This window comes from Microcaecilia unicolor, chromosome 14, assembly GCF_901765095.1.
Source record: "Microcaecilia unicolor chromosome 14, aMicUni1.1, whole genome shotgun sequence".
NCBI classification, from domain to species: Eukaryota; Metazoa; Chordata; class Amphibia; order Gymnophiona; family Siphonopidae; genus Microcaecilia; species Microcaecilia unicolor.
In genome coordinates this window covers 27,279,892-27,306,852 of record NC_044044.1, presented here as the reverse complement: position 1 = coordinate 27,306,852, position 26,961 = coordinate 27,279,892, and the positions used below count along the sequence as shown (strand labels likewise).

The following is a 26,961-nucleotide window of genomic DNA, read 5'->3' as shown; positions in this document are numbered from 1 at the left end:
GAAAGGGAAAACTATGGGTTTGTCCAATAGAGACTGGGGAGAAAGGGGTGGCAGAGGCTTTGGGGGAAAGCAGGAAACAGGAGGACAGCAACCCTTGCTGATACACAAGCCAAACGAACACAGCAAGGGTGACCATAGACAGAGCGTCAGACGATGATCGAACCAATCTTCTTTATTTTGATATCCAAAACTCAACTCGAATCGTGTTTCGGCCTAAAAGGCCTTCCTCGGAATTCTTCTGGTGTTATATCGATACTTAGCTAGGCTTAAAATGGAATGCAGATGATGTCTGATATCTGGATTCTTTCGGTAGAAAACTTGTCCAAATGCTTGAACTCTCTAGAGTGCAAACAAGAAGTTAGGGAAAAAAAAAAAGACCAGTCAAAAATTAAAAAGCAAAGCAGATCAGAATGACCTCACTAGGATTTAAAGCAGCCAAGTGATCTAGAGAGTCTTTGGTTCCTGGAGTCCAGGCAAACTTCTACTTTCTCCCAGCCCTTTGGGCCCGAGGTCGTGGACATCACCCATGACACTAGGAATGAGCACTGAGACCCACCTTCACAGCAGTGACCCTTTTCAGGTCTACACTGTAATTTTTGCTGGAAGTCTAAATTTGATAGAATACCTATATAAGCACATAAGTATTGCCACACTGGGACAGACCAAAGGTCCATCAAGCCCAGTATCCTGTTTCCAACAGTGGCCAATACCTGGCAAGATCCCAGAAAAGCTCAATACATTTTATGCTGCTTAGCCCAGAAATAAGCAGTGGATTTTCCTCAAGTCAATTTAATAATGGTCTATGGACTCTTCCTTTTGGAAGCCATCCAGACCCTTTTTATACCCCGCTAAGCTAACCGCCTTTACCACATTCTCTGGCAACGAGTTCCAGAGTTTAATTACATGTTGAGTGAAGAAAGATTTTCTGTGATTCGTTTTAAATGTACTACTTTGTAGCTTCATCGCATGCCCCCTAGTCCTAGTATTTTTGGAAAGAGTAAACAAACTCTTCACATCTACCCGTTCCACTCCACTCATTATTTTAGAGACTTCTATCATATCTCCCCTCAGCCGACTCTTTTCCAAGCTAGACGCTTCAGCCTTTCCTCATAGGGAAGTCGTCCCATCCCCTTTATCATTTTCGTCGCCCTTCTCTGTACCTGCTACATTCCTCTTTCAGAAGGCACCTGAACCCTGTGTCCAGGACACAGGGACACAGCCGAACATTGTGTCCACACAGCACAAGTGCATTTCCACAAGCAAGCAGAGGCACAGATATTCAGGGCCAGTTCACAATGCAGAAATCAATCTGTGACTTTCTTGGCACAGGAAGGGGCAAAGAAGGGCGGTTCCGCCCGTCAATATCCCTGTGTCCCAGCCAAGCAGGAAGCGCGTTCCCTATCCCCCCACCTCCACCATATCCCCTGCCCGCTTTCATCCTTCTTCCCAGAGGTCGTAGAGGTCACTGCACATCTTGCAGGAGGAAGGAATCGGAGAAGAACCACACCCGGCCCATTGCAGGAGCTACAGGAAGAGAAGAGGTCCTCCTGATTATATCCTGGCTGTATGCCCTGACTGGGAGTGTGTGGGGGGGGGGGGGGGGGGAGAGGCATCTTATCTTCCCCCTAAAGGCTCTTCCTGCCAAGTGAAGGGAGGAGAGTGATCTGACCATGTAGTTCCCCCTCTCTTCTCAGCCCAAAGCACATGGAGGTGAGGTTGCCAACTGGTTCCGTAAAAAGCAAAAAATAAATATATAAAGTAAAATAACAATCAAACCAAGATAACCCAGTCTTGAATATGATCCTTTACATACATTGTCTTGCAACTCCAATATTCCTACTGGCTTCTGCTAGAAGAGCATGCAGTGGGGGAGAAGGGGGACAAAGACAGGGTTAGTGGTAAGAAACAGGGTAATCCAAAGTCTGAGATGTACGTCTTACTTTTTGACGTGAAAAGACGGCTTCATATCAAGTTTATGGATGGCTTTAAACCAAGTCCCTGGGGAAAGACTATTTGAAACCCGCGGTGTTGAGAGTGAAGCGACAAGTCAAAAAAACCTTTTAGAGATAAGTTCACATTTTGATTTATTTATTTGAGTAGGAGCACTATTGAAACAGATAATCAGGCTTATTTTCGAAAGTGATCGCCGGCAATTTCCCAACATAAATCGGGAGATGGCTGGTGATCTCTCAAAAGCGGCAAAATCGGTATAATCGAAAGCGGCGTTTTTGACAGCATCGCCGCTTTCCCGGCGAAAGTTCGAGGGGGCGTGTCGGCAGCTTAGTGAAGGCGGGGCATGGGCGGGCATGGGCATAGCTACCAGATGGCCGGCTTTTTCGGATAATAGAAAAAAAAAAGCGGCATTAATCAGTATTTCGCTGGGTTTACTTGGTCCTTTTATTTCCATGACCAAGCCTCAAAAAGGTGCCCCAACTCACCTGATGACCACCGGAGGGAATGGGGGATGACCTCCCCGTACTCCTTCAGTGGTCGCCAACCCCCTCCCACACTAAAAATATTAAAATCAAAACCTTTTTTTACCAGCCTGTATGCCAGCCTCAAATGTCATACCCAGCTCCCTGACAGCAGTATGCAAGTCCCTGGAGCAGTTTTTAATGGGTGCAGTGCACTTCAGGCAGGCAGACCCAGGTCCATCCCTTCCCTACCTGTTACACTTGTGGTGCTAAGTGTTGAGCCCTCCAACCCCCCCCCCCCCCAAAAAAAAAAACCCACTGTACCCACATGTAAGTGCCCCCTTCAACCATAAGGGCTATGGTAATGGTGTAGAGCTGTGGGGAGTGGATTTGGGGGGGATTTGGGGGGCTCAGCACCCAAGGTAAGGGAGCTATGCACCTGGGAGGTATTCGTATATTTTATAAAAATTTTTAGAAGTGCCCCCTAGGGTGCCCGGTTGCTGTCCTGGCATGTCAGGGGGGCCAGTGCACTAAAAATGCTGGCTCCTCCCATGACCAAATGCCTTGGATTTCGCTGGGTTTGAGATGGCCGGCATTTTTTTCCATTATCGCTGAAAAACAAAACCGGCCATCTCAAACCCGGCAAACTCTGGCATTTGGCCGGGCTAAACCGTATTATCGAAAGAAAAGATGGCCGGCCATCTTTTTCGATAATACGGTTCCGGCCAGCTGTAGCGCAGCCACCAAAATAGATCAATAGCACATACAGAAAATTAAGAGAAGCCCGATGAAAGAGGTGCTATACCACTTGGCAAAAGAAATATATTGCCTAAAAATAAGTAGTTTTTGCTGAGGACACTCATATATATATATATATATATATATATATATATATATATATATATATAAAGTAAAAAAGTAACAAAAGAAAAAAAGAACAGAAAAAAGTATTAATAGAAATTGCTGAGCACTGTCTTTATGCATACAATAGAAACATCGGGGTCTGTATTGCTGTTAAATACGTGTATGTAGCAGCGACTAGGCTTGGTTCTAGTTTATGACCTCACCCCAAAGCAGGGACAGAGGAGTCAGATCCCCAGGAAATAGTTTGCAGGCCTGGATTTGCCCTATTGCATGCTGGGACTTGTAGTTCCAATGTTCATATATAGTCTGGGGTTAAACAAGGCATGCCCTGAGCACCTGAAACCCTAAACAATCCAACTAAAACAACCCTTGACTGTATGTACAGCTTTAAAAAAAAAAAAAAAAAAAATCTCAAAATTATTGTTTTTCAGCTACATCATAGCACCACCACTTGCAGGTCATGCTACAGCCCTGATTAGACATGTGGCTAACAGAAGAAAGGACCTAGTGAAGCTTGAGGAATGATTGGAATTTGTCAGCTGAGATTTAATGCTAAAAAAATGCAGGGTCATGCATTAGGGCTGCAAAAACCCGAGCGAACCGAACGGCCACAGTTTAGGGGGAGGAAGAACTTTCGTGCAGGAAAGAGGAGCGGGACTTGGGTGTGATCATAGGTGATGATCTTAAAGTGGCCATACAGGTGGACAAGGTGACAGTGAAAGCTAGAAGGATGCTTGGGTGCATAGCGAGAGGAATGGCCAGTAGGGAATAAGAGGTGATGATGACTCTGTAGAGTAGAGGATGACCAAAGATGATTCACCACTGAAGACTTGAGTCCAACCGTATTTATAAGTAAAATAAGGACCTGACATGGGCCGTGTTTCAACACATGCAAGCGCCTACATCAGGGGTCAAATTAAATACTCCAGATGAAAGCACGGAGCCAGAGCTCTGCTGGTATGCGAAGCCGTCACTTTTCGAGACGCATTAACACTAAAATCTAATGGATAAACACTTGCAACGACTGCCGGTGTCAGGTCCTTATTTTACTTATACTAATAAAGACTGTTGGACTCAAGTCTCCAGTGGTGAATCGTCTTTGGTCAACCTCTACTTTCACCTGCTGTGATTCGTCATCGTAGAGGATTCCCCCTGTTTTGCCCCTTTGGATGACTCTGTAGAGACCTTGTTTAGAATATTCTGTACAATTCTAGAGATTGAACCCTCAAAAAAATGTAAACAAGATTGAGTTGGTCCAGAGGGCAGCAACTCGTATGGTCAGCGGTCTTCATCATGAAGCATTTAGAGACAGACTTAAAGATCTCAATATGTTTATTTTCAAAGAAAGGTGGAATAGGAGAGATATGATAGAGATGTTCACATATCTATGTGGCATAAATGCACTGGAGGCAAGTCTCTTTCAATTGAAAGGAAGCTCTGGAATGAGGAGCATAGGATGAAGGTTGTAACCAGGTACCTCTAAGTGCAGCCAAGGATAGAACAATCTCCTCCAGCCACGGACTCCCGGTACAGTCAAGAAATAAATGTCTACCAGCAACTTCAATCTTAAGGACTTTATTCCATGCAGGTTTCTAGTAGACCTGATACACAGTTCCAACAGCAGCATTCACCTTTAATCTTAAGCACATGTAAGCCACCTAAAAGTGTGTGGCAAATAGTCCCATTTAAGCAGTAGGCTATCAGCACATATCAGGATTCAATACAGGCTCACAGTCAGCTCCAGTCTGGGCTCATTATCCAGTGCACAGTAACAGTAGTTCAATTCCAAATAGAAGCAGTTCATTCAGTCATCATCACAGTTAAACCACAAAGCAGAAGTTTCTACCTTCAGGAGGGTTCAATACCTTAGGGACTTCTCATACCCAAGGGATTTCACCCTGCATCAGCTTCACTGGTAGATTCAATACTTTAGGGACCTCTCTTACCCAAGGGTTTTCAGCCTACAACTGCTTCTCTCTCTTGGGACTCCTTCCCACCTGCCTAATCAATCCCTGGCTTCTGCTACCACAACCATACCAGCTGAGTTAAGCATTAGACTAATGATGAGCTCCTGCACACAGGGTTTCCTATCTCTCTTTCCCCCTAGTGGCAGCCCATCTACACATCCTGCCAGCTTACACCCATGTCTTCCCCCATTGCAGCTAGGAGTCCATTCCGGGTTCCTCATCTCACCCCCTGGCTCCTTGCCTGCAATGCCTTCTGGGACTTGTATTTCAGACTGACACTGCCTTAACCCAACTATCCTGGATGTGACTTTATCACAAGGTAAAAGTGGACAGACTCAGGAGCGACCTGAGCAAATACTTCTTCTCAGGAAGTGTGGTGAATTTGTGGAACAGCCTCTCGGTGGAAGTGGTGTTGACAAAAACAGTGTCTGAATTTAAGAGCGCTTGGGACAAGTACATAGGATTAAGGGAGTGATAGGGAGAGTAGATGGCATGGCTGGGCAGACTGGATAGGCTAGATGGTCTTTATCTCTCTTCATTTTTCTATGTTTCTACGTTTCATCTACGCATTTTCCCAACAAGAGCAGGTTTGGGGAAATCCTGTTTCTGTCTTTCCAGTTTCTTCCTGATGTTCTTCCATAGGTTTTGAGGGGGAAGTTGAGCACCTCTAAATGAGAGAGACCGGGGGCCTTTCATTCTTGCATATACTTCCATAGGGGCAGGCTGATACTCCCCCATCTGCTCCTGAGCTTTGAAGAACTTCCATTAGTTTCAGCAGATTTCCTGAGGTCTTTGCAACATGTCCTCAATCCCACTCCCCACATTTCATAGAGCCCCTCACAACCAGCTCCTGAAATTGGTTCTCCAAAATATGATTAATGTCTCAGATTCCATTGGTTCCTAAGAAGGGGGGAAAAGTAATGTCTACATTCCCATTAGTTCCTGAGCTCAGAACGGAGAACGTTTTGTGCGCCATTACCTGCAAATTGTTAGATGAGTTCTCTTGAGAACTACCGTCTAGTAAGTACCGGCATTTTTTAAAAATCTTCCCACCAAGACTCACCACCAGCATCGCTTGTCTCAACGATCTTAGCCTGAGTTGAGACATTTGCTACGTTAACAGCATTAAGAGACTCCTGAGGCAGGCCCGTTGGCTGAAACACAGCCGTGTCAAGTCTGTAATTCATTCAACAAACTCTGTACTCAAGAGCATTGTCCAGTCTTCCTTTTTGAGTCACCTTCGCTGTTTCTTGTTAATTGCAAGCCTACAAGGGTTTTTGTTCTTTTGTGCATTGCTCAACTCAGAACGCCATTTACTGAATCTAATCCTTAATTCTCTTTAGTAAAAGGGCTCCTTTGTTGATTTACACCATCTGGGTTTGTATTATGGTAATACCAAAGAAAGAAAGAAATCCCAGTGTGGATTGGGACAGACCAGGGTTATCTCCTTAGTGTGACTTAACAAGTAGGAAAAATGATGGAAGATGGTGCCATCTTCTACATAAACCAACTCATTGAGGCTTTAGGACAAGAATCTGTGTGGTCAGATGGACAAACAGACATTCAGCGCGAAGAAAAGGAGAGGAGAGGAGAGCTGAAGTTAGAATGGATTCCTCCATCAGAGCTCATTAAATTCTGATAATTACCAACTAAAACCAACGTCTGCCATCAATCAGTTGTAAACCCTGCCAGGATGAGTAAGGAGAGAGCAAGGATGAACCCATGAAGATGGCAAATAAACACAGAAACACGGGGAGGAAGAATAACCCCCCCCCCCCACCCCTCCGACACACATAGAGAGTTCTGTCAAGGCACCTCATTGCTGCCCTGAAGCAGCCCCTAATATTTCAGTCCTGAGACCCCACATTCAGCTCTGCTCAATGGACCTCATCCAGATCTTTCTGATTCTCTCTCTCTCCCTGTCTCTGTGTTGGAATCCTCTCTGTATTTAGCCATCCCTGCTCCCTTCCCTTCTTCCAGCTGGGTTTCATCCACAGGCCTCTTACCTCATCTACCATCTGTTAAAAAATACTCAATACCACTATTGTCTCTTCTCCAAGTCAGAGAACAGATCAAACCTTTCTCTTCCATATGTGGGGAGAGGAGCTTGGGGGCAGGGGGATGTCATTGCAAGGAGGGCAATGCATTGGCAGAACTGTGTATGAGGGGGTCTCGGTACTAGAATAGCAGGGGGTGCTGCAGGGCAGGAGTGAGGTGCATTGGCAGAGCTGTATATAGGGGGTCTCGGTTCTGGAATAGCAGGAGGTGCTGCAGGGCAGGAATGAGGTGCATTGGCAGAGCTGTGTATAGGGGGTCTCGGTTCTGGAATAGCAGGAGGTGCTGCAGGGCAGGAGTGAGGTGCATTGGCAGAACTGTGTATGAGGGGGTCTCGGTACTAGAATAGCAGGGGGTGCTGCAGGGCAGGAGTGAGGTGCATTGGCAGAGCTGTGTATAGGGGGTCTCGGTTCTGGAATAGCAGGAGGTGCTGCAGGGCAGGAGTGAGGTGCATTGGCAGAGCTGTGCGTAGGGGGTCTCGGTTCTGAAATAGCAGGAGGTGCTGCAGGGCAGGAGTGAGGTGCATTGGCAGAGCTGTGCGTAGGGGGTCTCGGTTCTGAAATAGCAGGAGGTGCTGCAGGGCAGGAGTGAGGTGCATTGGCAGAGCTGTGTATTGGAGGGGGTTTCAGTCAGTAGCAGAACAGTAGAGGGGGAGAAACAGGGAAAGCCACTCACAGAGGAGTGAGGCAAAAGAGATTGCTCCAAAAATGATGTCTCACTTAGCTTTGGAGCTCTCAGTCTAGGCAGATGTGATGAAATTCATTGGCAGTGAATGAATTCATCTGTAACCAGAAAGTGGGACCTTGGGCAACACTGAATCCTCAGGGAATGGGGAGCTGGAAGGGTTCCTGCAGTGCCAGCCTCACCTGAAATGTCCCAAAACCCGTTCTCCCAGCCCCACCGGGCCCTGGAGGTGATACTCCTAAGCTCCTGTCTCTCACCAAATACAGCACATGATGTGGGTTCAGCCTGTCCACATTGCTCAGATACCAATGTCCAACACGGCAGGTCTGGCCATAGGGGTGTGCAAACAGGGCCATAGCCCTGGGCCTCCATGCCACAGGGGGGCCCTAAGCTAAAGAAGGCAGAGACTGCTGGCAGGCTTTGAGCCCCACTCCAAATTTTTGCTCTGGGCCCCAGCATGTCTAAGGTTAGCCCTGGTTTCCAGGATGGGGTGAGAAATGACACCACAGACCGGCCTCAACCCTGCCTTGTCTCTCCTTTGAACCCAACCAACCCACCAGGATTGGGGATGGGGGGCAAGGGAGCTCTCGGATCAAGAGGAAGCAGATTTCTGGAAGTTCATCTCTCAGTAGGTCATTTCTCCACTGTTGTCTCCTTCCCTCTTTATTGGTTCCAAATCTTGGGCTGGGCGAGTGCTATTAAGACTTTGGCATGATCCTTGTCACTGGTAGTTTTTAATTCTTCCAAATGGGTCTTACTCCCATTTCTCCTTTCTTTTTTGTCCTTAAACGTCTAAATATTCGCTCTTTTTCATTTGATGATTGACAACATTTTGGCTTCCTGTATTTTCTTTTATAATCCCCGTCCTGGACTCCACTCTTTCACCATCAGTGCGGTCTTTGTACTTTCCATGTATCTGTGTGTTATGTCCAATTAAGGAGGCTGTGATTAGCTCCCATTTTATTAGGAAAGAAAAACTGACTGCAGAAGGAATTTTAGGAATTCTAGATCTGGCTGGTCTCCCCCTTACAGACCCTCCCCAATCCCAGGCTTCACCCCTGGATCTTTCACCACTGAGGATCCTCTGTGGCTGTCCCAGGAGCCTCTGTGCTGGTTCCAGGCTTCTCTGAATTCCGTTACAGTTTACATGTCTGTCCATCACCTGCTCTGGGCCAACCCACACAGAAGGTGTTCTCTCCACAGAAGAGCAACGAAGCAAAGGAAACAGTGGATACAAAAAAATCCTCTCTCAAGTGGTGTCTTCTTAAACAAGTTCTTTATTGGAAAACAGTTAAAACAACGACCCGACACGAATCGTGTTTCGGCCGTAAAGGCCTGCGTCAGGGGTCTATAAATAAACATAAATACAAATCAATAAACGAACATTTGAATTTCATATATAACACACTGAAATAAAAAACATATATATGTATCAAAAACCTTAAAAATGAGGTATAAATATACATGCATAGAGGAACATACCTATTCACTTCCAATCAAGAAAGAGAATATGTAGATAAAAATAACTGATCAACTTTCTGCAAATTGAAATACTCTGTTCCTTTATTGATTTGTATTTATGTTTATTTATAGACCCCTGACGCAGGCCTTTACGGCCGAAACACGATTCGTGTCGGGTCGTTGTTTTAACTGTTTTCCAATAAAGAACTTGTTTAAGAAGACACCACTTGAGAGAGGATTTTTTTGTATCCACTGTTTCCTTTGCTTCATCACCTGCTCTGGAACAGCATTCCTCCTTTTTCTGTGTAGAAATATATTGTAACCTTGTTCCTTGTCCCTATTCTGCCCCGCCCTCTCCCAAAATTAAGAAAGAAAACACCCTCCTGCCGCGGGAGGAGCACCCATGTTTGGCTCAGAGAAAAGATGGCTGAGGGGAGATATGATAGAGGTCTCTAAAATAATGAGTGGAGTGGCACGGGTAGACGTGAAGCGTTTGCTTACTCTTTCCAAAAATACTAGGACTAGGGGGCATGCGATGAAGCTGCAAAGTTGTACATTTAAAATGAATTGGAGAAAATCTTTCTTCACTCAACGTGTAATTAAACTCTGGAATTTGCTACCAGAGAATGTGGCAAAGGCGGTTAGCTTAGCGGGGTTTAAATTGACTTGGGGAAAATCTACTGCTTATTTCTGGGATAAGCAGCATAAAATGTATTGGACTTTATTTTGGGATCTTGCCAAGTATTTGTGACCTGGATTGGCCACTGTTGGAAACAGGACGCTGGGCTTGATGGACCTTTGGTCTGCCCCAGTGTGGCAATACTTATGTACTGTTATGCTCGCTGAGCATTGGAGAGGAATACACGATGACCCCTTGAGCATGCATTTGCACGATGATTGCGTTCAGAGCCAGCAAGCTTATTTCACGTGCTAGTCCGAAGCTAATGGCCTCTAGCACCCACATTTGCTTCTGAGCATCGGAACCTTGTGTTCTAAGTCGGGACCTTCTTACAGTAATAAGAGGTGTTGCTGACAAATGTCAGGGTTCTTCTTTAACCTCATCAAGCAAACCAGGGCGTAGCCAGACAGCAGATTTTGGGTGGGCCTAGTCAAGACGTGGGTGGGCACCAAGTGTTCTCCTCCCCCCCCCCCCCCCCCCAATGTGATGAGGTCAATATCAGCAGCTTAGGAAACTGAAGTGGAGAGCAGTGTTTTCAGCACCATCAGGGGGAGGTCTTCAGCTGGCGAACTTGGGATCCCCACTAGCTAGCACTAAATATATGCTTATGTTGGGTGGGCCTGAGCCCTAAGTGGATGGGCCCCGGCCCACCCAGGCCCACCTGTGGCTACGCCACTGAAGCAAACTAATTATAGGCCACTTGCCCTCCTCCCCAAATCTGGTAAATAGCGTTTTCTGGAAAGCCTTCAAGCAGCCTTGGAGATGCAGATGGGGAATGGCTGCCAAATGATATCATTCCGGGAAGGAGATTCCAGTCCAGTCCCGGCCTTTTGACAACTCTATCCTGAAGTAGTGAAATCCGAAGCACCATTTCAATGGGTAGAATCAGGTAGCACAGATAAGAACACAATTCTGAGATGCAAGTTCAAATCCAGAACTGATTAAAAAAGTCTCCCTCTTGGAACTGGGTTACTGGGAGTCAGAAAAGGCTTTCTATTCCGGGTTTTCTTTCCTACATATTTATATTTTGGAACTAGGGGAAGCATCCTCTCTCTCTCGCTCTATGGGAGGGAGGCAGGTAGTTGGCAGGTTTGACGTCTCTCTTTTGGCATTCTGGTGGGTGGATGTCTGCACTTTTTTCAGCATCGGGGTAGGGGGGCTTCAGTAATTAGAGGCAGCGGGAGTAATGAGGGACCGGCTGCTGCCTCCCACAGCCGCCCTCTCCCCATCACTGTCACTGATCTCAGCCAACTAATTAATCCCACTCCCCACCCCCCCCCCTTTTTTTTGTAACCATGCTTCTAACTGGTCTCTCCCGTGGCTCTTTCTTTACATTCATTTTTGGCCAACCAAAGATATTCTGCTTCTGATGTCTTTGGAACCGGATTCATACTGGTGTCAAAAGCAGCTGCAAACTGGTTTGATGGAATTTTAAAAAAAGAGGCTGACTTGTAAATTCCCTTACCCTTAATTGTTCTGTCTTTGTACTGTCTTATCTAGATTGTAAGCTCTTTGAGCAGGGACTGTCTTTTCGTGTATGGTGTACAGCGCTGCGTATGCCTTGTAGCGCTATAGAAGTGATAAGTGCTAGTAGTAGTAATGTAGAAGCCTGCCCTTGCAGATCAGCAACGCGGCTGCGCAGGCTTCTGTTTCTGTGAGTCTGACGTCCTGCAGAAACAGAAGCCTGCGCGGCCGCGTTGCTGATCTGCAAGGGCAGGCTTCTAGATGGAATGTTGCTAGTGGAGGAGTAGCCTAGTGATTAGTGCAGTGGAACATGGAATGTTGCTACTATTGGAGATTCTGGAATGTTGCCCATTACTTGAGATTCTACATGGAATGTTGTTACTATTTGAGATTCTACATGGAATGTTGCTATTCCACTAGCAACATTCCATATTTAGATTGTGAGCTCTTTGCGCAGGGACTGTCTTTTTGCGTATGGTGTACAGCGCTGCGTATGCCTTGTAGCGCTATAGAAATGATAAGTAGTAGTAGTGGTAGTAGTAATCACTCGGATCAAACGTCCCCAGAAATCATTTAAGAAGGCCGGCGAGGAGCATGCCGAGCAGCCGCCAATAACATGGCGGCTGCCACGCAGCAGCTCCCCGAATGGAGCAACCCTTCCCTTCCGGCTTCCCTCTGAATGACTTAGGGGAGAACCTCGCCCGTCATTGGCTGGGGGGCCGGAAGGGGCGGGGCTTCAGGGGATGCCCTCTCGCATCGCTTAAAAGTCGCCGACGAGACAAGGGGAGTCTCTTGGTCGGCGGTTAGCGGTGCGGGAATTTTCAGGCAAGGGACAGGAACACTCACTGCTGGCAGACCAATCACCTCGCTGGTTACACATGGCAGGAGGGACTCTGGTCTGGGGTGCAGTCCCAAGCTGGCTTGCCCGCTTCACGCAAGGGACAGGAACACTCATGGCTGGCAGACAATCACCTCGCTGGTTATACATGGCAGGTGGGACTATGGTCTGGGGCGCAGTCCCAAGCGGGCGGATGCGCGGCCACGCTAAGGGCGGAGTCAAGGCTGGCCGCCGCGTGGGCGGGGATGCTGGCTCTCTAGCTAAATAAGCATGGCAGAGGGCTGGAGCATCTGCAATGTCCAACCCAAGGCTCGGATGCTTCCTAGGGGCAGTTTAATGTGTTGTCAATAAAGCTGTGGCCATTTATTCTGTCTCATGCCTGGTTTGTGTGTGCTTGAGGGGAAAAGCGAGGGAGGGGTGCGAGAGTGTGCAGCCTGCCTATGTTATAAGAGTCTGGGCTCTAGCTGGATTTTTTTTATGTCTTTTTGGCTGCACTGGATCCTAGAACTCCCCCCCCCCCCATGACCAAGAGGCACTGGGCTAAAACATAGCCTGGTGGGCTCATTGTATCCATAGCTGACACTCGGGGGGGGGGGGAGGAAAGAAATCCAGGGCTACCCTGATAGCAACACCCTGAAATTACCTACAGAAAGAACACTCATGCTTCTTTCTTTTTTTATTTTTTTTTTTAAGTAACAAAAACATGTAAACAAAATGATGTTCCCATCAGATAAATATATTACATGCTCAAATGAATAGAACTATGAAAACAACTATGGAAAAAAAACAATACTAAAAAAACATTTTTAATTTAAAAAAATTTAAAAAAAATTTTAAAATTTTTTTAAAATTTAAAAATAATAACAAGGAAGGGAGAAGCTATATAGAGACATAATAATCTTTTCGTTTTCTGTGAATATCAAAGGGTATGAATAGATATAAGACACTGGTTGCCTTGGCCTTTATATGGCCAAACATAGAATGTCAATGTGATTACAAATCTTGTTTTAAATACGTATCCAAAGGTTTCCATGTCCAAAGAATGGTCTGTCGGTTATTTGGGGGGGGTTTTCAGCAGATTTTCAGTCAAATTTTGATATCATACATACAGTGTTCCACCAGAATTTTTCCAGTTGCCTAGAATCATCTGCAGGGCAGCGGAGATTAAAATACCAAAAAGCTTGAGATCCGATTCCTGTACCTCTAACTGAGGATGCGCTGAACGTAAAATTATTCTATCACTTGAGAGTTTGATTTGACAGTGAAACATAGCGTGGATGGATTTCCAAATCTGTATCCAGAACAACTTAATCACTGCACATAAATATATCATATGGGTTAATGTAGTACCTTCCAATTTGGTACAATGCCAACACTTTCCATTTTTTTCATAGGGGTCCAAATTGCTGATGGAATGAGTTTGCTCTATTTACTTTCAGCTCATGCTTCCTCTTTCATTGCCACTCTGCAGTAACCGAATGGAAAAGCGTAAATCAATAAACCCAGGCAGAGCCGGAGAGAAGCCACACCCGTAAGTGTCATTCTTACACAGTGGGGGGGGGGGGGGGGGGGGGGAGACACTTTATATAATCTTCCAAATCCGCACACATTACATGGGACAAATGACATATCAACTCTCTGAAGCCTTTACAATAGGAATTCCAGCATAGGGGTGTGTTAAAGAGTAGGGGGAAAAGGAGGGGAGGAAGTGGGATTGCCAGGGGAGGGTGGTCTCCAGATTCACAACCCAGTAGTGCTTACCAGACTACTACCCCCCCACACTCCCCGGGCATTCCTTTACATCAGGGGAGTGGAGCTCCTGTTTCCTGTGAGGAGGGAAAAGTGACAGAATTTCTTAAGCCAACTATGAAATAGCTGGAAGGTCTCTTATGCCAAGAACCGCCTCCCACAGAGTCCTGCATCAGCACTCCAGCTCTCTCCCCCCATCCCTCAGAAAATCCTATCTCCCCTGGCACATTTAATTGGCAACTATGGTCTGAATTGTAGCTTGAGAGGAGGTGTGCGGCTGAGCAGGACTGAGGTGAATTAGCAGAACTCTGGGGGGGGGGGGGGGGCAGGGGGATGTTAGTTTTGGAATAGGGGTGAGGTGCATTGGCAGAGCTCTATCTGTGTTTCCATACTGGAGTTGCACAGGTGTGCAGCAGGATAGAATTGGGGTGGGTCTTAGTAATGGAATAGCAGAAGTGTGGTAAGACAGGAATAGGGTGCATTGGCAGCGTTGTACATAAGGTTTTCGGTGTTAGAGCAGCAGGGTGTGCTGCCAGGCAGGAATGGGGGTATTGGAAGAGTTATGTGTATGTGTGTGAGGATCTCAGTACTGGAATAAAAGGGTAGGTTCCAGGGCAGGGGTGGGTTGCATTGACAGATTCAGCCCTCAAGGAAGGATTTTGAAGGGTTTGGCTGTGGATTGTCCCTGGGCGTAAGCTGCACTGGCAGAGTCAGGTTGAGACAGGGCATTACTTATGACCAGCTCGGAAAGGAAAGTGATTAGTGGGAGTTAATTACCTGTGGAGGCTTGCAAAGGGGAAACACATCAGTGCCTCCATAATTAGATCAAAGAAGGCGAGGGAGGCAGGATCAGACAGAGGGAAGAAGGGGCTGGAAGTTGTGCTGGAGACGTTTCAACTTGCAGCCTGAGAGAGACAGAGGGACTGAGCCAGAGACAGCCCTGGAGTTTGCAGGCAGCAGGGACTCAGAGATGGTCTACTTGTCTCCACAGGAAAACAGAGAGAGGAGGGGACAAAACTCAAAACACCCAGAACTAAAGTTGGAGCTCTCACCTGGGAAAGGTAAGAAGAGATTACCAAGAACTCACTCAATCCGTCAGAGTCTGTGTGTACAGGTATGTCTGTCTGTCTGTACATGGGTGTGGGTCTTTGTCGTGTCTGTGTATGTGTGTACAGATATGTGGCCCTGTCATTGTGGGAGTCCATTTATGTGCACGAATGTGTGTCTTACCTGTGTCCCTATGTGTTAGTGTACGTGTATGTATAGATGTGTCTCTGTGTGTATATGCACAAAGAGGTGTGTCTCCGCCTGTGGTTGTTAGCAAGCCAGTTTGTGTGTATCTTTGTGTGTCGATGTTGCTGCTTTGCATGTGCCTATCTGCTTCTCCTTCACGGCTGTAGGAATTTCTCTGCCCTCAGAAGGAGTGGAGGCTGAATGTCTGGGGATGGCTCTCTTTGGGTTTGCTCTCCTCTCCTCCTCGTGGTGCTGCAAAAGGCACTTTCATCATTTTCATAAGAGACTTGTTGTTTCAAGAAATTCAGAGCCCGCTGAGCTTCAGATATACATGACGTGAGGCTACACCTGCTGGAAGCACTAAATTTAGCTCATGGAAAAATATAGATGGAAAAGTTTGGCTGAAATGCAATGACTAGAACCAGCCCGGGTGCAACACAAGGTCACTTAAAGCCTAGAACAGTGCCTTTAAAATACGACACGGCATTTTTACAGCACCTTTATGATGTCATTGAGCATTGTTACAGCTTTGCTTAATAGCACAGTGCCTTTGTGATGTCATCAGGCATTCAGCATTCTTATATCTTCGGTTACAGTATCAGAACATCTTTGTGACATCACTGACCATTCTTACAGCCTGAGGTACAGCATAATACAGTGTCATTACTACTACTACTATTTAGCATTTCTATAGCGCAACAAGGCGTACGCAGCGCTGCACAAACATAGAAGAAAGACAGTCCCTGCTCAAAGAGCTTACAATCTAATAGACAAGAAATAAAGTAAGCAAATCAAATCAATTAATGTGTTCAGGAAGGAGGAGAGGAGGGTAGGCGGAGGCGAGTGGTTACGAGTCAAAAGCAATGTTAAAGAGGTGGGCTTTCAGTCTAGATTTAAAGGTGGCCAAGGATGGGGCAAGACGTAGGGGCTCAGGAAGTTTATTCCAGGCGTAGGGTGCAGCGAGACAGAAGGCGCGAAGTCTGGAGTTGGCAGTAGCGGAGAAGGGAACATTGTGACATCATCACCACACTCAAGAGTTGCAGCACCTTATGACTAAGTCCAATCATCAGCCAACCCCCCCCCCCCTCTATTTTCAATAATTGTATTCTTTAAATCTTCAAAAATACCACTTTTGTTAAAAATGCTTGAATCAAAATTGCCATTCTAATAATCGTGCGGCAGAAAAATGAAAGCACAAAGCTCAACTTAGCTTTTCACCGTCCATCAGGCTTTGTCTGGGGAAAAAAATTTTCTGTTCAGATTTACTGCTTCTATACTCATCACTTGATCAAGCTGCTCTGCAAAGAATTCATTAAACCTGGAAAAAGAATTTAATCCCCCAGGAATGTTCACAAATCCTTTGGGGGGTGGGGAGCTGCTGAGGTGCTTTCAGAATGTCTTGAAAAAGTCTGGACATGCCTGGAGATTTAACACTTGGAGGTCAGCATAGCAAGGTCAGGCCACAACTCCCCCCTCCCCCCCCCATGTCTCTGAGCCCTCCACCATGAGCTCTGCCATATTCCCCTGCCAGAAAAAGGGGCAGGAGGAGGGTTCCATAACTTGGCCCTGGGACCAGAATTTGACCTGGCAGAGGAGAAGACAAGTGGTCTGAGTAGGCTAATGGTAGTGAGTGAGAAATATTTTTAGGGGTGGTTGGCAAGGGTGGGAAAGAGAAGTGCCAACCCGGGACACAAAGTTAGGGTGACACCAGCACATCATACCACCATCGCCTCAGCAGTGGAAGTAAAGTCACATGTAATGTGCTGGAGCTTCTATGACCAGGACATGGTGCCCTCTGGCTTTATGATGGTCCTACTGACCAACAGAAGAGCTCTTTCATCTGCCTGCATTCCCACCCACAGCTTCTGACCACTAGGAGTTTTTCAACTGCCGGTGCTTCCTCCCTAGTCTCTGACCAATGGGAGAGCTTTTTTAGCAGCCTGTGCTCCCTCTTATAGCCTTTGACCAATAAGAGCCTCTCAAAGCTGCCTGTGAGTCCTCCCTGGTCTCTGACCAATGGGACAGCTTTTCCAGGTGTCTCTGCTCCCTCTTATAGCCTCTGACCAATAAGAGTGTTCTGCCAACTGCCTTTGCTCCCTTCCTGGTCTCTAACCAATGGGAGAGCTTTTCCAGCTGCCTGTGCTCCCTCCCGGGCCCCTGACCAATAAGAGCACTCTTCCAGCTGCCTGAGCTCCTTCCCTGGCCTCTGACCAATAAGAGCACTCTTTCAACTGCCTGTGCTCCCTCCCGGGCCCCTGACCAATAACAGCACTCTCCCAGCTGCCTGTGCTCCTTCCCTGGCCTCTGACCAATTAGAGTGCTCCTGCTGCCTGTGTGCCTTTCTTCTGACTCCTGCCTCCCACACATTTATTTATTTAAAACCTTATACGCCCCCCCCCACCCCACCTGAAACCAAGCAGCATTCAGTGGAGTGGAGGAGTGGCCTAGTGGTTAGTGCACCGGTCTTGCAATCCAGAGGTGGCCGGTTCAAATCCCACCGCTGCTCCTTGTGATCTTAACCCTCCATTGCCTCAGGTACAAACTTAGATTGTGATCCCTCCTGAGACAGAGAAATATCCAGTGTACATGAACGTGACTCACCTTGAGCTACTACAGAAAAAGGTGTGAGCAAAACCTTAATAAATAAATAAAAAACATACAGAAAAATACCAAACAAAAGACAAAGCTATCACAAAAATGTATCTCTTACTAATCCCACCCAGAGATTTATACAATGTACATTTTAAGCGCGGAAGCTTGAGGATTATATATGAAAAGAAAACCTGCACAATCTGACTGTCCAAGCCTAGAGGCTACATATCAGAGAATGCCTGAACCAAAAGATAAGTCTTCGATACCTTCTTAAATTATTGTAATGAAGTAAAAAAAAAAAAAAAAAACCCATCTTACATATCCAGGTAAACTATTCCACAATAGCCGTCCAGCAATCGAAAATGAGCTTGCTGAGATGTCTCTACATAATGTATTTTATTCAGATCTAGTACAAGTGCCTTCCTTTCCATTTCTGATCTCAATTGTGGTGGTGATTTATCAAACTGAACGAACTGTTTCATGTACCAAGGTACTAATGAAAATAAACATTGGTATATTTGAATCAAAACCTCGTATTGTATCCGAAACGCCACTGGTAAGCAATGCAGTTGTTTTAACTTTGGTGTTACATGTTCATATCAACTACCACCAGTTATCATCCACCTACGCGTCCAGCTTCTCCTACATATGCACGCAACTACGGAACGCATTGCCGAAGGCCATAAAAACAATACAAGACCTAACAATCTTCCGTAGACTACTGAAAACTGCCCTGTTCAAGAAGGCATACCATAACGATCCATCCTATATACAAAATAAATAGACTCTACACGAACGAGACAAAACCGAACTCTTGTCGCTTTTGACTGTTTAACCTCACTGCTATTAATGAAAGCTACACAATACGTACTACCACTTCCATTTCCTAAGTTGAAAATGATAACTCTATAGTCGATGAACTAACCTATGTTACAACTCACTATCACTCAGAAACCTCCATGCAATACTACTACTACTATTTAACATTTCTAAAGCGCTACTAGGGTTACGCAGTGCTGTACAATTTAACATAGAGAGACAGTCCCTGCTCAAAGAGCTTACAATCTAAAAGACAAGTGAACAGTCAGTCCGATAGGGGCAGTCAAATTGGGGCAGTCTGGATTTCCTGAACGGTAAGAGTTAGGTGCCGAACGCAGCATTGAAGAGGTGGGCTTTAAGCAAAGACTTGAAGATGGGCAGGGAGGGGGCTTGGCGTAAGGACTCGGGAAGGTTGTTCCAAGCATAGGGTGAGGTGAGGCAGAATGAGCGGAGCCTGGAGTTGGCGGTGGTGGAGAAGGGTACTGAGAGGAGGGATTTGTCCTGTGAACGGAGGTTTCGGGTGGGAACATAAGGGGAGATGAGGGTGGAGAGGTAGTGAGGGGCAGCAGACTGAGTACATTTGTAGGTAAGAAGGAGAAGCTCGAACTGAATGCGGTATCGGATTGGAAGCCAGTGAAGTGACCTGAGAAGAGGGGTGATATGAGTATATCGGTTCTGGCGGAATATAAGACGTGCAGCAGAGTTCTGAACAGATTGAAGGGGGGATAGATGGCTAAGTGGGAGGCCGGTGAGGAGTAAGTTGCAGTAGTCAAGGCGAGAGGTAATGAGAGCGTGGACGAGAGTTCGGGTGGTGTGTTCAGAGAGGAAAGGGCGAATTTTGCTGATGTTAAAGAGGAAGAAGCGACAGGTCTTGGCTATCTGCTGGATATGTGCAGAGAAGGAGAGGGAGGAGTCAAAGATGACTCCAAGGTTGCGGGCAGATGAGACGGGGAGGATGAGGGTGTTATCAACTGAGATAGAAAGTGGAGGAAGAGGAGAAGTGGGTTTTGGTGGAAAGATGATGAGTTCGGTCTTGGACATGTTCAGTTTCAGGTGGCGGTTGGACATCCAGGCAGCAATGTCGGATAAGCAGGCCGATACCTTTGCCTGGGTCTCCGCGGTGATGTCTGGTGTGGAGAGATACAGTTGGGTGTCATCAGCATACAGATGATACTGGAAACCATGAGATGAGATCAGGGAGCCCAGGGAGGAGGTGTAGATTGAGAAGAGAAGGGGTCCAAGGACAGATCCCTGGGAAACACCAACAGATAGCGGGATGGGGGTGGAGGAGGATCCATGAGAGTGAACTCTGAAGGTGCAGTGGGAGAGATAGGAGGAGAACCAGGAGAGGACAGAGCCCTGGAACCCAAATGAGGACAGTGTGGCAAGAAGTAAATCATGATTGACAGTGTCAAAAGCGGCGGATAGATCGAGGATGAGGATGGAGTAGTGGCCATAATGTATTCCTCTGTACCATGTATGTATGCATCTTAATGCAAAACCAGTTGCAATTTTGTACCCGGAAAAGGAGGTCACTCAGAAACCACTATGCAATACCACAATGCACTCTTCTTAACCATGTATGTATGCACCTCAATGTAATACCATTTTGTAATCCTGTACCCGGAAATGGCGATCGCCATCACGACATAATGTAAGCCACATTGAGCCAATCATCCTTGCTGCCAAGCTCTGAATAAACTGAAGTTCTTTAAGTCGTATCTTCGCAATACCCAGAAACACATGACCCAAAGTCTAACCCTGCAGCTTTCTTTCAAATTAATTTTCTTCGCACCTGTCTAATGGCCAATGATGTCACTAGTACTAAGCTGACCTTTTACAGAGAGAAATGCACAGAGCGTTCCTTCAAAGCAGCTCACGATTCAAAGTGTGATATTAAAGCACTACCTCCCCACTGGCAGGAACGCTGATGGAAGACTTCTGCACAGTTTCGAGCTGATTCAAGGGAACATTGAATGTACATAGAGCACAGGAGGGTGATGTGTGATCACTAGAGGAGCCTATACATGGTCTCCTTGTTATCAAATGCCCTCCCAAGTGCTCTGTATGCATTTTCTCGGCAAAGGACAGCTTAGCAACAATGACATCCCTGGCTGATATGGTTCTTCATTAAAATGTACTATACCACTTTTCCAGTCAGGTACAACAAAGCAGTTAGCATGATAAAACATAAGGAAAGCAGAAAGGAATGCCAAGAATTTCACAGGACAGGAAACAGAGAAACTAAGGGACAAATGTCCAGACAGGCTTGAACTTTGGACCATGTGTGGGAGGCAGAAGCTGCTGGAAAAGAGCACAGACACCTTCTATTCCTCAGAGGCCATGGGAGGGTGCACAAGCAGTTGGAAATCTCTTCTATTGGTCAAAGACTGTAAGAGAGAGCACAGGCAGTTCGGAGAGCTCTTCTGTTGGTTAAAGGCTGTAAGAAGTAGCACGGGCAACTGGGAGAGCTCTTCTATTGCTTAAAAGCTGTAAGAGGTAGCACGGGCAACTGGAAGAGCTCTTCTATTGGTTAAAGGCTCTACGAAGGAGAACAGGCAACTGAGAGAGCTCTTCTATTGGTTAAAAGCCGTAAGAGGGAGCACAGGCAACTGGGAGAGCTCTTCTATTGGTTAAAGGCTCTAAGAGGTAGCATGAGCAACTGGGAGAGCTTTTCTATTGATCAAAGGCTGTAAGAGGTAGCATGAGCAACTGGGAGAGCTTTTCTATTGATCAAAGGCTGTAAGAGGTAGCACGGGCAACTGGGAGAGCTCTTCTATTGATCAAAGGCTATAAGAAGGAGACCGGGCAACTGGGAGAGCTCTTCTATTGATCAAAGGCTGTAAGAGGGAGCACGGGCAACTGGAAGAGCTCTTCTATTGGTTAAAGGCTCTACGAAGGAGAACAGGCAACTGAGAGAGCTCTTCTATTGGTTAAAAGCCGTAAGAGGGAGCACAGGCAACTGGGAGAGCTCTTCTATTGGTTAAAGGCTCTAAGAGGTAGCATGAGCAACTGGGAGAGCTTTTCTATTGATCAAAGGCTGTAAGAGGGAGCACAGGCAACTGGGAGAGCTCTTCTATTGGTTAAAGGCTCTAAGAGGTAGCATGAGCAACTGGGAGAGCTTTTCTATTGATCAAAGGCTGTAAGAGGGAGCACAGGCAACTGGGAGAGCTCTTCTATTGATCAAAGGCTATAAGAAGGAGAACGGCCAACTGGAAGAGCTCTTCTATTGGTTTAAGGCTCTAAGAAAGAGAACAGGCAACTGGAAGAGCTCTTCTATTGGTTAAAGGCTCTACGAAGGAGAACAGGCAACTGGGAGAGCTCTTCTATTGGTTAAAAGCTCTACGAAGGAGAACAGGCAACTGGGAGAGCTCTTCTACTGGTTAAAAGCAGTAAGAGGGAGCACAGGCAGTTGGGAAAACTCTTCTGTTGGTCAAAGGTATGAGATCACCATCAGATGATACACGTGGATCACCAGGAGCAAATTCACACAGAATACATGAGAATGGTTCCCACTGCCCCAGTCACAAGCATTTCGTAAGTGCCTTTTCCATCGCCTGTCAAACCCCATCATGACAGCTCCTCTCCATTAGGTCTCCTGCGCTGCCTCTCCCACTGTTTGTTCCTGGTGAATTAGGAAGAAAGAGCTGATGTCCAGCCCAGGACTTCCTCGTGCTTCAGTTGTCTTGGAAGTAAGGCTTCTTTTAAATTATTCTTACAGTTGCTGTCAAACCTAGTTATTTAAGGAGCCTCCTGGTAAAATGTTCCAAAGTGCACTTCACATTTATACTTTAATGGAAAAGAAAGTAAACAGATATAAACCGACTCAATTTCAGCTTTATGACATCAAGCGGACAAGATAAAATGTGTTAATCATCGATTTGAAGCTTTATGAGTGCATCCAGTGAACCTTAAACCCATCAATCTGACGTTTATCACCTTAATGCAGTGACACTGGTTTAAAGGCCCAATCTAATCCTTTCAGACTAGCTAACTAGCCATGTGCTCTGCTCAGTTTCCCTGGACCGTGTTAGTAAATGGGTGGCTGAATTATTCTAGAGAAGCTTGGTTTACTTTCTCTGGAAGGGAGACCCGGGATGTAGGTGCTGGGTAGGAGTAGGTATGGGTAGCTTCTAGCTGTCGCATTTCCCATTGTTAATCTCTGAGGTGCCAGGACAGGAGAGCAGGGGCACTTAGTAGAGTTTTGCAGCTAGAGAAATGTTATGGCTGGTGATGAGCACGAGAGAGCCCCTAACTCTTCTGATTCTCTGTCATTGTGTAGACCCTGGTTATGATGTCATCTTTTCTGCTCTATCTTTTTAACTGTAAACAATTTTTATTGAACAAATGAATAAAGATACATGAATTCAAACAAAAACATGTGTTGTTCAATAGTTTTAACAAATTTCATTTCCATCCCAAACCCCCCTCCCCCGACAACCCATCATATTTATCTTACATAAGTACATAAGTATTGCCATACTGGGAAAGACCAAAGGTCCATCGAGCCCAGTATCCTGTTTCCAACAGTGGCCAATCCAGGTCACAAATACCCGGCAAGATCCCAAAAATGTACAAAACATTTTATACTGCTTATCCCAGAAATAGTGGATTTTCCCCAAGTCCATTTAATAACGGTCTATGGACTTTTCCTTTAGGAAGCCATCCAAACCTTTTTAAAACTCTGCTAAGCTAACCGCCTTTACCACATTCTCTGGCAATGAATTCCAGAGTTTAATTACACATTGAGTGAAGAAAAATGTTCTCCAATTCGTTTTAAATTTACTACATTGTAGCTTAATCGCGTGCCCCCTAGTCCTAGTATTTTTGGAAAGCGTGAACAGACACTTCACATCTACCCGTTCAACTCCACTCATTATTTTATAGACCTCTATCATATCTCCCCTGAGCTGCCTTTTCTCCAAGCTGAAGAGCCCAAGCCGCTTTAGCCTTTCCTCATAGGGAAGTCGTCCCATCCCCTTTATCATTTTCGTCGCCCTTCTCTGCACCTTTTCTAATTCCACTATATCTTTTTTGAGATATGGCAACCAGAATTGAACACAATACTCGAGGTGTGGTCGCACCATGGAGTGACACAAAGGCATTATAACATCCTCATTTTTGTTTTCCATTCCTTTCCTAATCATACCTAACATTCTGTTTGCTTTCTTAACCGCAGCAGCACACTGAGCAGAAGGTTTCAACGTATCATCAACGACGACACCTAGATCCCTTTCTTGGTCCGTGACTCCTAACGTGGAACCTTGCATGACAAGATTTTTGTAATCTCTCTAGGTAAGATCAAATCGCCAAACTGATAAACAAATAATTAGGCAGAGATTGCTCTATCTTTTAAAAAAATGTTTTCCTTTCCTGTATGTTACAGAAACCAACTTGCACTGGTTGGTTGTAAACTCTGAGATAGTTTGTAGCAGTCTAAGTTATCCACTGGTTAGTATGTAAATCTCTATCTATCTATGTGCATGCTACAATTCTGCAGATGATGGACTTGATTTAATCATTTTTCTGTTACAGATACTCTCTACGTCCTCTGGAGGAGAGGCGCATACAGACTGTCCCCACCTGGAATGAGGAAGGACTGTGAGATGTGCCTCGTTTTAAAGAACCCATCATGGGCCTTGTTTTGTCCTCTCCCAGAAGACAATTAACCCTGCCACAGGCAGAGGGGGAAGACGTTTGGTGGGGGACACACTGTGTTGTACTGATCCCCTGACCCCTTTCCATCCTCGAAACTAAAGCTTGCGTTCAGCAGTTGGCTCATATTTGAAGAGGTGACCATCCTAGCTTCAGGAAATCCAGGTCAAACGCTGGATGGGGCACATTTGGTTGTAACACAGTGTGTGACGTGAAAATGATTCCCCTGAAATGTAAAACCCTTTCCAGTTAAACAATTAGTCCCCACCTGAAGAGGCAACCATCCTATCTTCAGAAGAACTAACTCGAACCCTTGATGGACACATATAGTTGTCACGTATAGATGCTGAAATCATTTTCCCCTGGATATAAAGCTTTTATTGATTGAACAATTGGTTCCTACCTCCTGAAGAGGGTGACTATCGTAGCTGCAAGTGTTCCAGCTCTAGGGCTGGGGAAAGACTCGCTTATAACATATTGAAATCCTTCACTTTGGAAATATATTTCCAAGTTTTTTTTTTGCTTCTTGCTCGGGAAATCAAGCGGCGAGGTGGGAGGGCATCCAGATGCCTGTTCGACAAAGACCTTTCTTCCGAAAGCAGAAGAAGGTGGTGGGTTCGGGCGAGAAGGAGGACCTGTTCTATGAAACTTCCTACTGTCTCAGCCAGCAGTATCCGCTCATCCTGCTGCTGCTTCTGGTCATTCTCCTGGGACTATGCATTGCCATCATCGTGGTGTTCTTTGCCAGCGGGCGGGTAAGTGCGCAGCTAGGCGATGCTGCGTACCCAAACCGGTGTTTCTGAAGCTCCTGGGTTCCATTCCCAGCACAAGCTGAGAATGTTGCCTTGTGAGGTGCTTTGGCTGTATGAGCTGCCTGGATTGCACTCTACTGGAAGCAGTGATGAATTAATGCTTACAGCTGTCTAGTGGAGAGAGGGTTGAGCACTGCTCTTACAGCGAAACCTAGTGGACACTGAAAGAATTTCAAGCAGGGCAGGTCTATGCAAGACAATGGAGAAAAATGTCAGGGACTAGTGCATGGTGGCTTCCTAATAGCTAGATAGACAAGAGAAAAAGTGAGGAAAAGAGAGATTTGTGTTGATAATTTCTTGATGTGAAACCAGACAGAGAACAGAGTGAAGTGAGAGACCATACATAAACAACCCCCTGATTTGAATTGCAGGGGCAACGGTAAGAGGCTTCCTGATAAGAGCAACCAGGAGGAGAAGGGAAAGAACTTCCAGGAAAGGAGCAAAGCAAAAGGTCAATCAAAAAGTGGAGTTAATGGATAAAAATGGAACCAGATGATTCTTTATTGGACTCTGGAAAGGAATCCTAAAAGAACGTTAGAGCATCTCGCTGGTTTGACTTTCCAGCGAGGCACTCTTGAGTTTTACGTCCTTTTAGGAGTGTTGCTCGCTGAGCTTCACTGAAGTTGTTCTCAAGTGTATTATCGAACATAGAACCAGTGCTTTTGACTTGTCTTTTCAACACTTGCAGTTTTTATACAAAGGAGACATTCCCCCCTGATGCAGGCATATTTGTATGCCGAAACACAGCTGTGTCGGGTTTACCCTCATTTAAAGTTGCTGAGTCAAATAAAGAATCGTCTGGTTTACATTTTTATCCATTGACTCCACTGTTTGATTGACCTTTGGCTTCCTGATAAGAGCCAGGAAAGAGCACGGGGGGGGGGGGGGGGGCTTCTCTGAGACGATTTCACATCTCCTGTTATAAGTATTGCATTTTAGTTGTCTGTATTTTGTGTCACAGTTGTTCTCAGAGCACCGCCCCTTCCTGGTCACCCTCTTCTGTGCTCTCGGTGTCTTCCTGGTCATTTTTGTCCTGGTCTGTATCGAACCTGTCTTCCAGCGCTGCCTGAAAGCCTTCTCACTGGTGATCTGGGGCTGCCTCGTCACCATGGGCTATGTCTTCATCTTCTGCAGTGGCCCCGTGACCCCCTGGGACCAGGTGAGTGAGAGGCAGGGACAGCAGGTGAAGGACATCCAAAAGCATCTGTGAAATGTATCTGAGCACCCTCAGATGCCTCCTTCTTCTTTGTGGAGTTTAGTTTCCAGATCTTATTAACCTAAACCTAGAACTACAGCTAAGAATGGGGAATGTTTTGCTGGCAGGGGTTATTCTGACACAAATGATGCAATGGCGCCATCTTGTGGACAAAGAATAGAATGCATCACTTGTTTTCCTCCCCTACTGGAATTTTCTTATATCAGCGTTGTTCAACTGGTGTGCTGCGGCTAGTCTGCACGTGTGCCGCGGGAGTTGAGCATCATTTATTAGCAGATCCAGCTTAATTTGTGCTGGAACTGAGTACAGGTTTTGTTTTTTTTAATTTATTATTTATTCATTTAAACAATATTTACAAGAAACATCTTGCTTAGGAAAGTGTCGTATAACTAGGAACTATTATAAAAGGAAAATACTCTCAAAAAAGCACATAAGTCTATACATTTTCAAAATTATAAG

The 26,961-nt window shown here is 45.9% G+C and overlaps 1 protein-coding gene across 2 annotated transcripts in view; it reads left to right on the top strand.

The window, feature by feature from the left end:
• The first annotated feature begins 14,348 nt into the window (after nucleotides 1–14,348).
• Nucleotides 14,349–26,961, top strand: part of ADCY4 (adenylate cyclase 4) — a 36,897-nt gene continuing 24,284 nt past the window's right edge. The window contains exons 1-5 of one of the 2 annotated variants that reach the window (XM_030187943.1): nucleotides 14,349–14,467; nucleotides 15,167–15,236; nucleotides 23,999–24,114; nucleotides 24,355–25,229; nucleotides 26,248–26,445. In XM_030187943.1, coding sequence (XP_030043803.1) covers nucleotides 25,041–25,229; nucleotides 26,248–26,445 — 387 coding nt within the window. In that variant the 5' untranslated portion in view covers nucleotides 14,349–14,467; nucleotides 15,167–15,236; nucleotides 23,999–24,114; nucleotides 24,355–25,040. Of the gene's footprint in view, nucleotides 14,468–14,888; nucleotides 15,237–23,998; nucleotides 24,115–24,354; nucleotides 25,230–26,247; nucleotides 26,446–26,961 lie in introns of those variants that run through there. The other variant, XM_030187944.1, reaches the window with a different exon arrangement.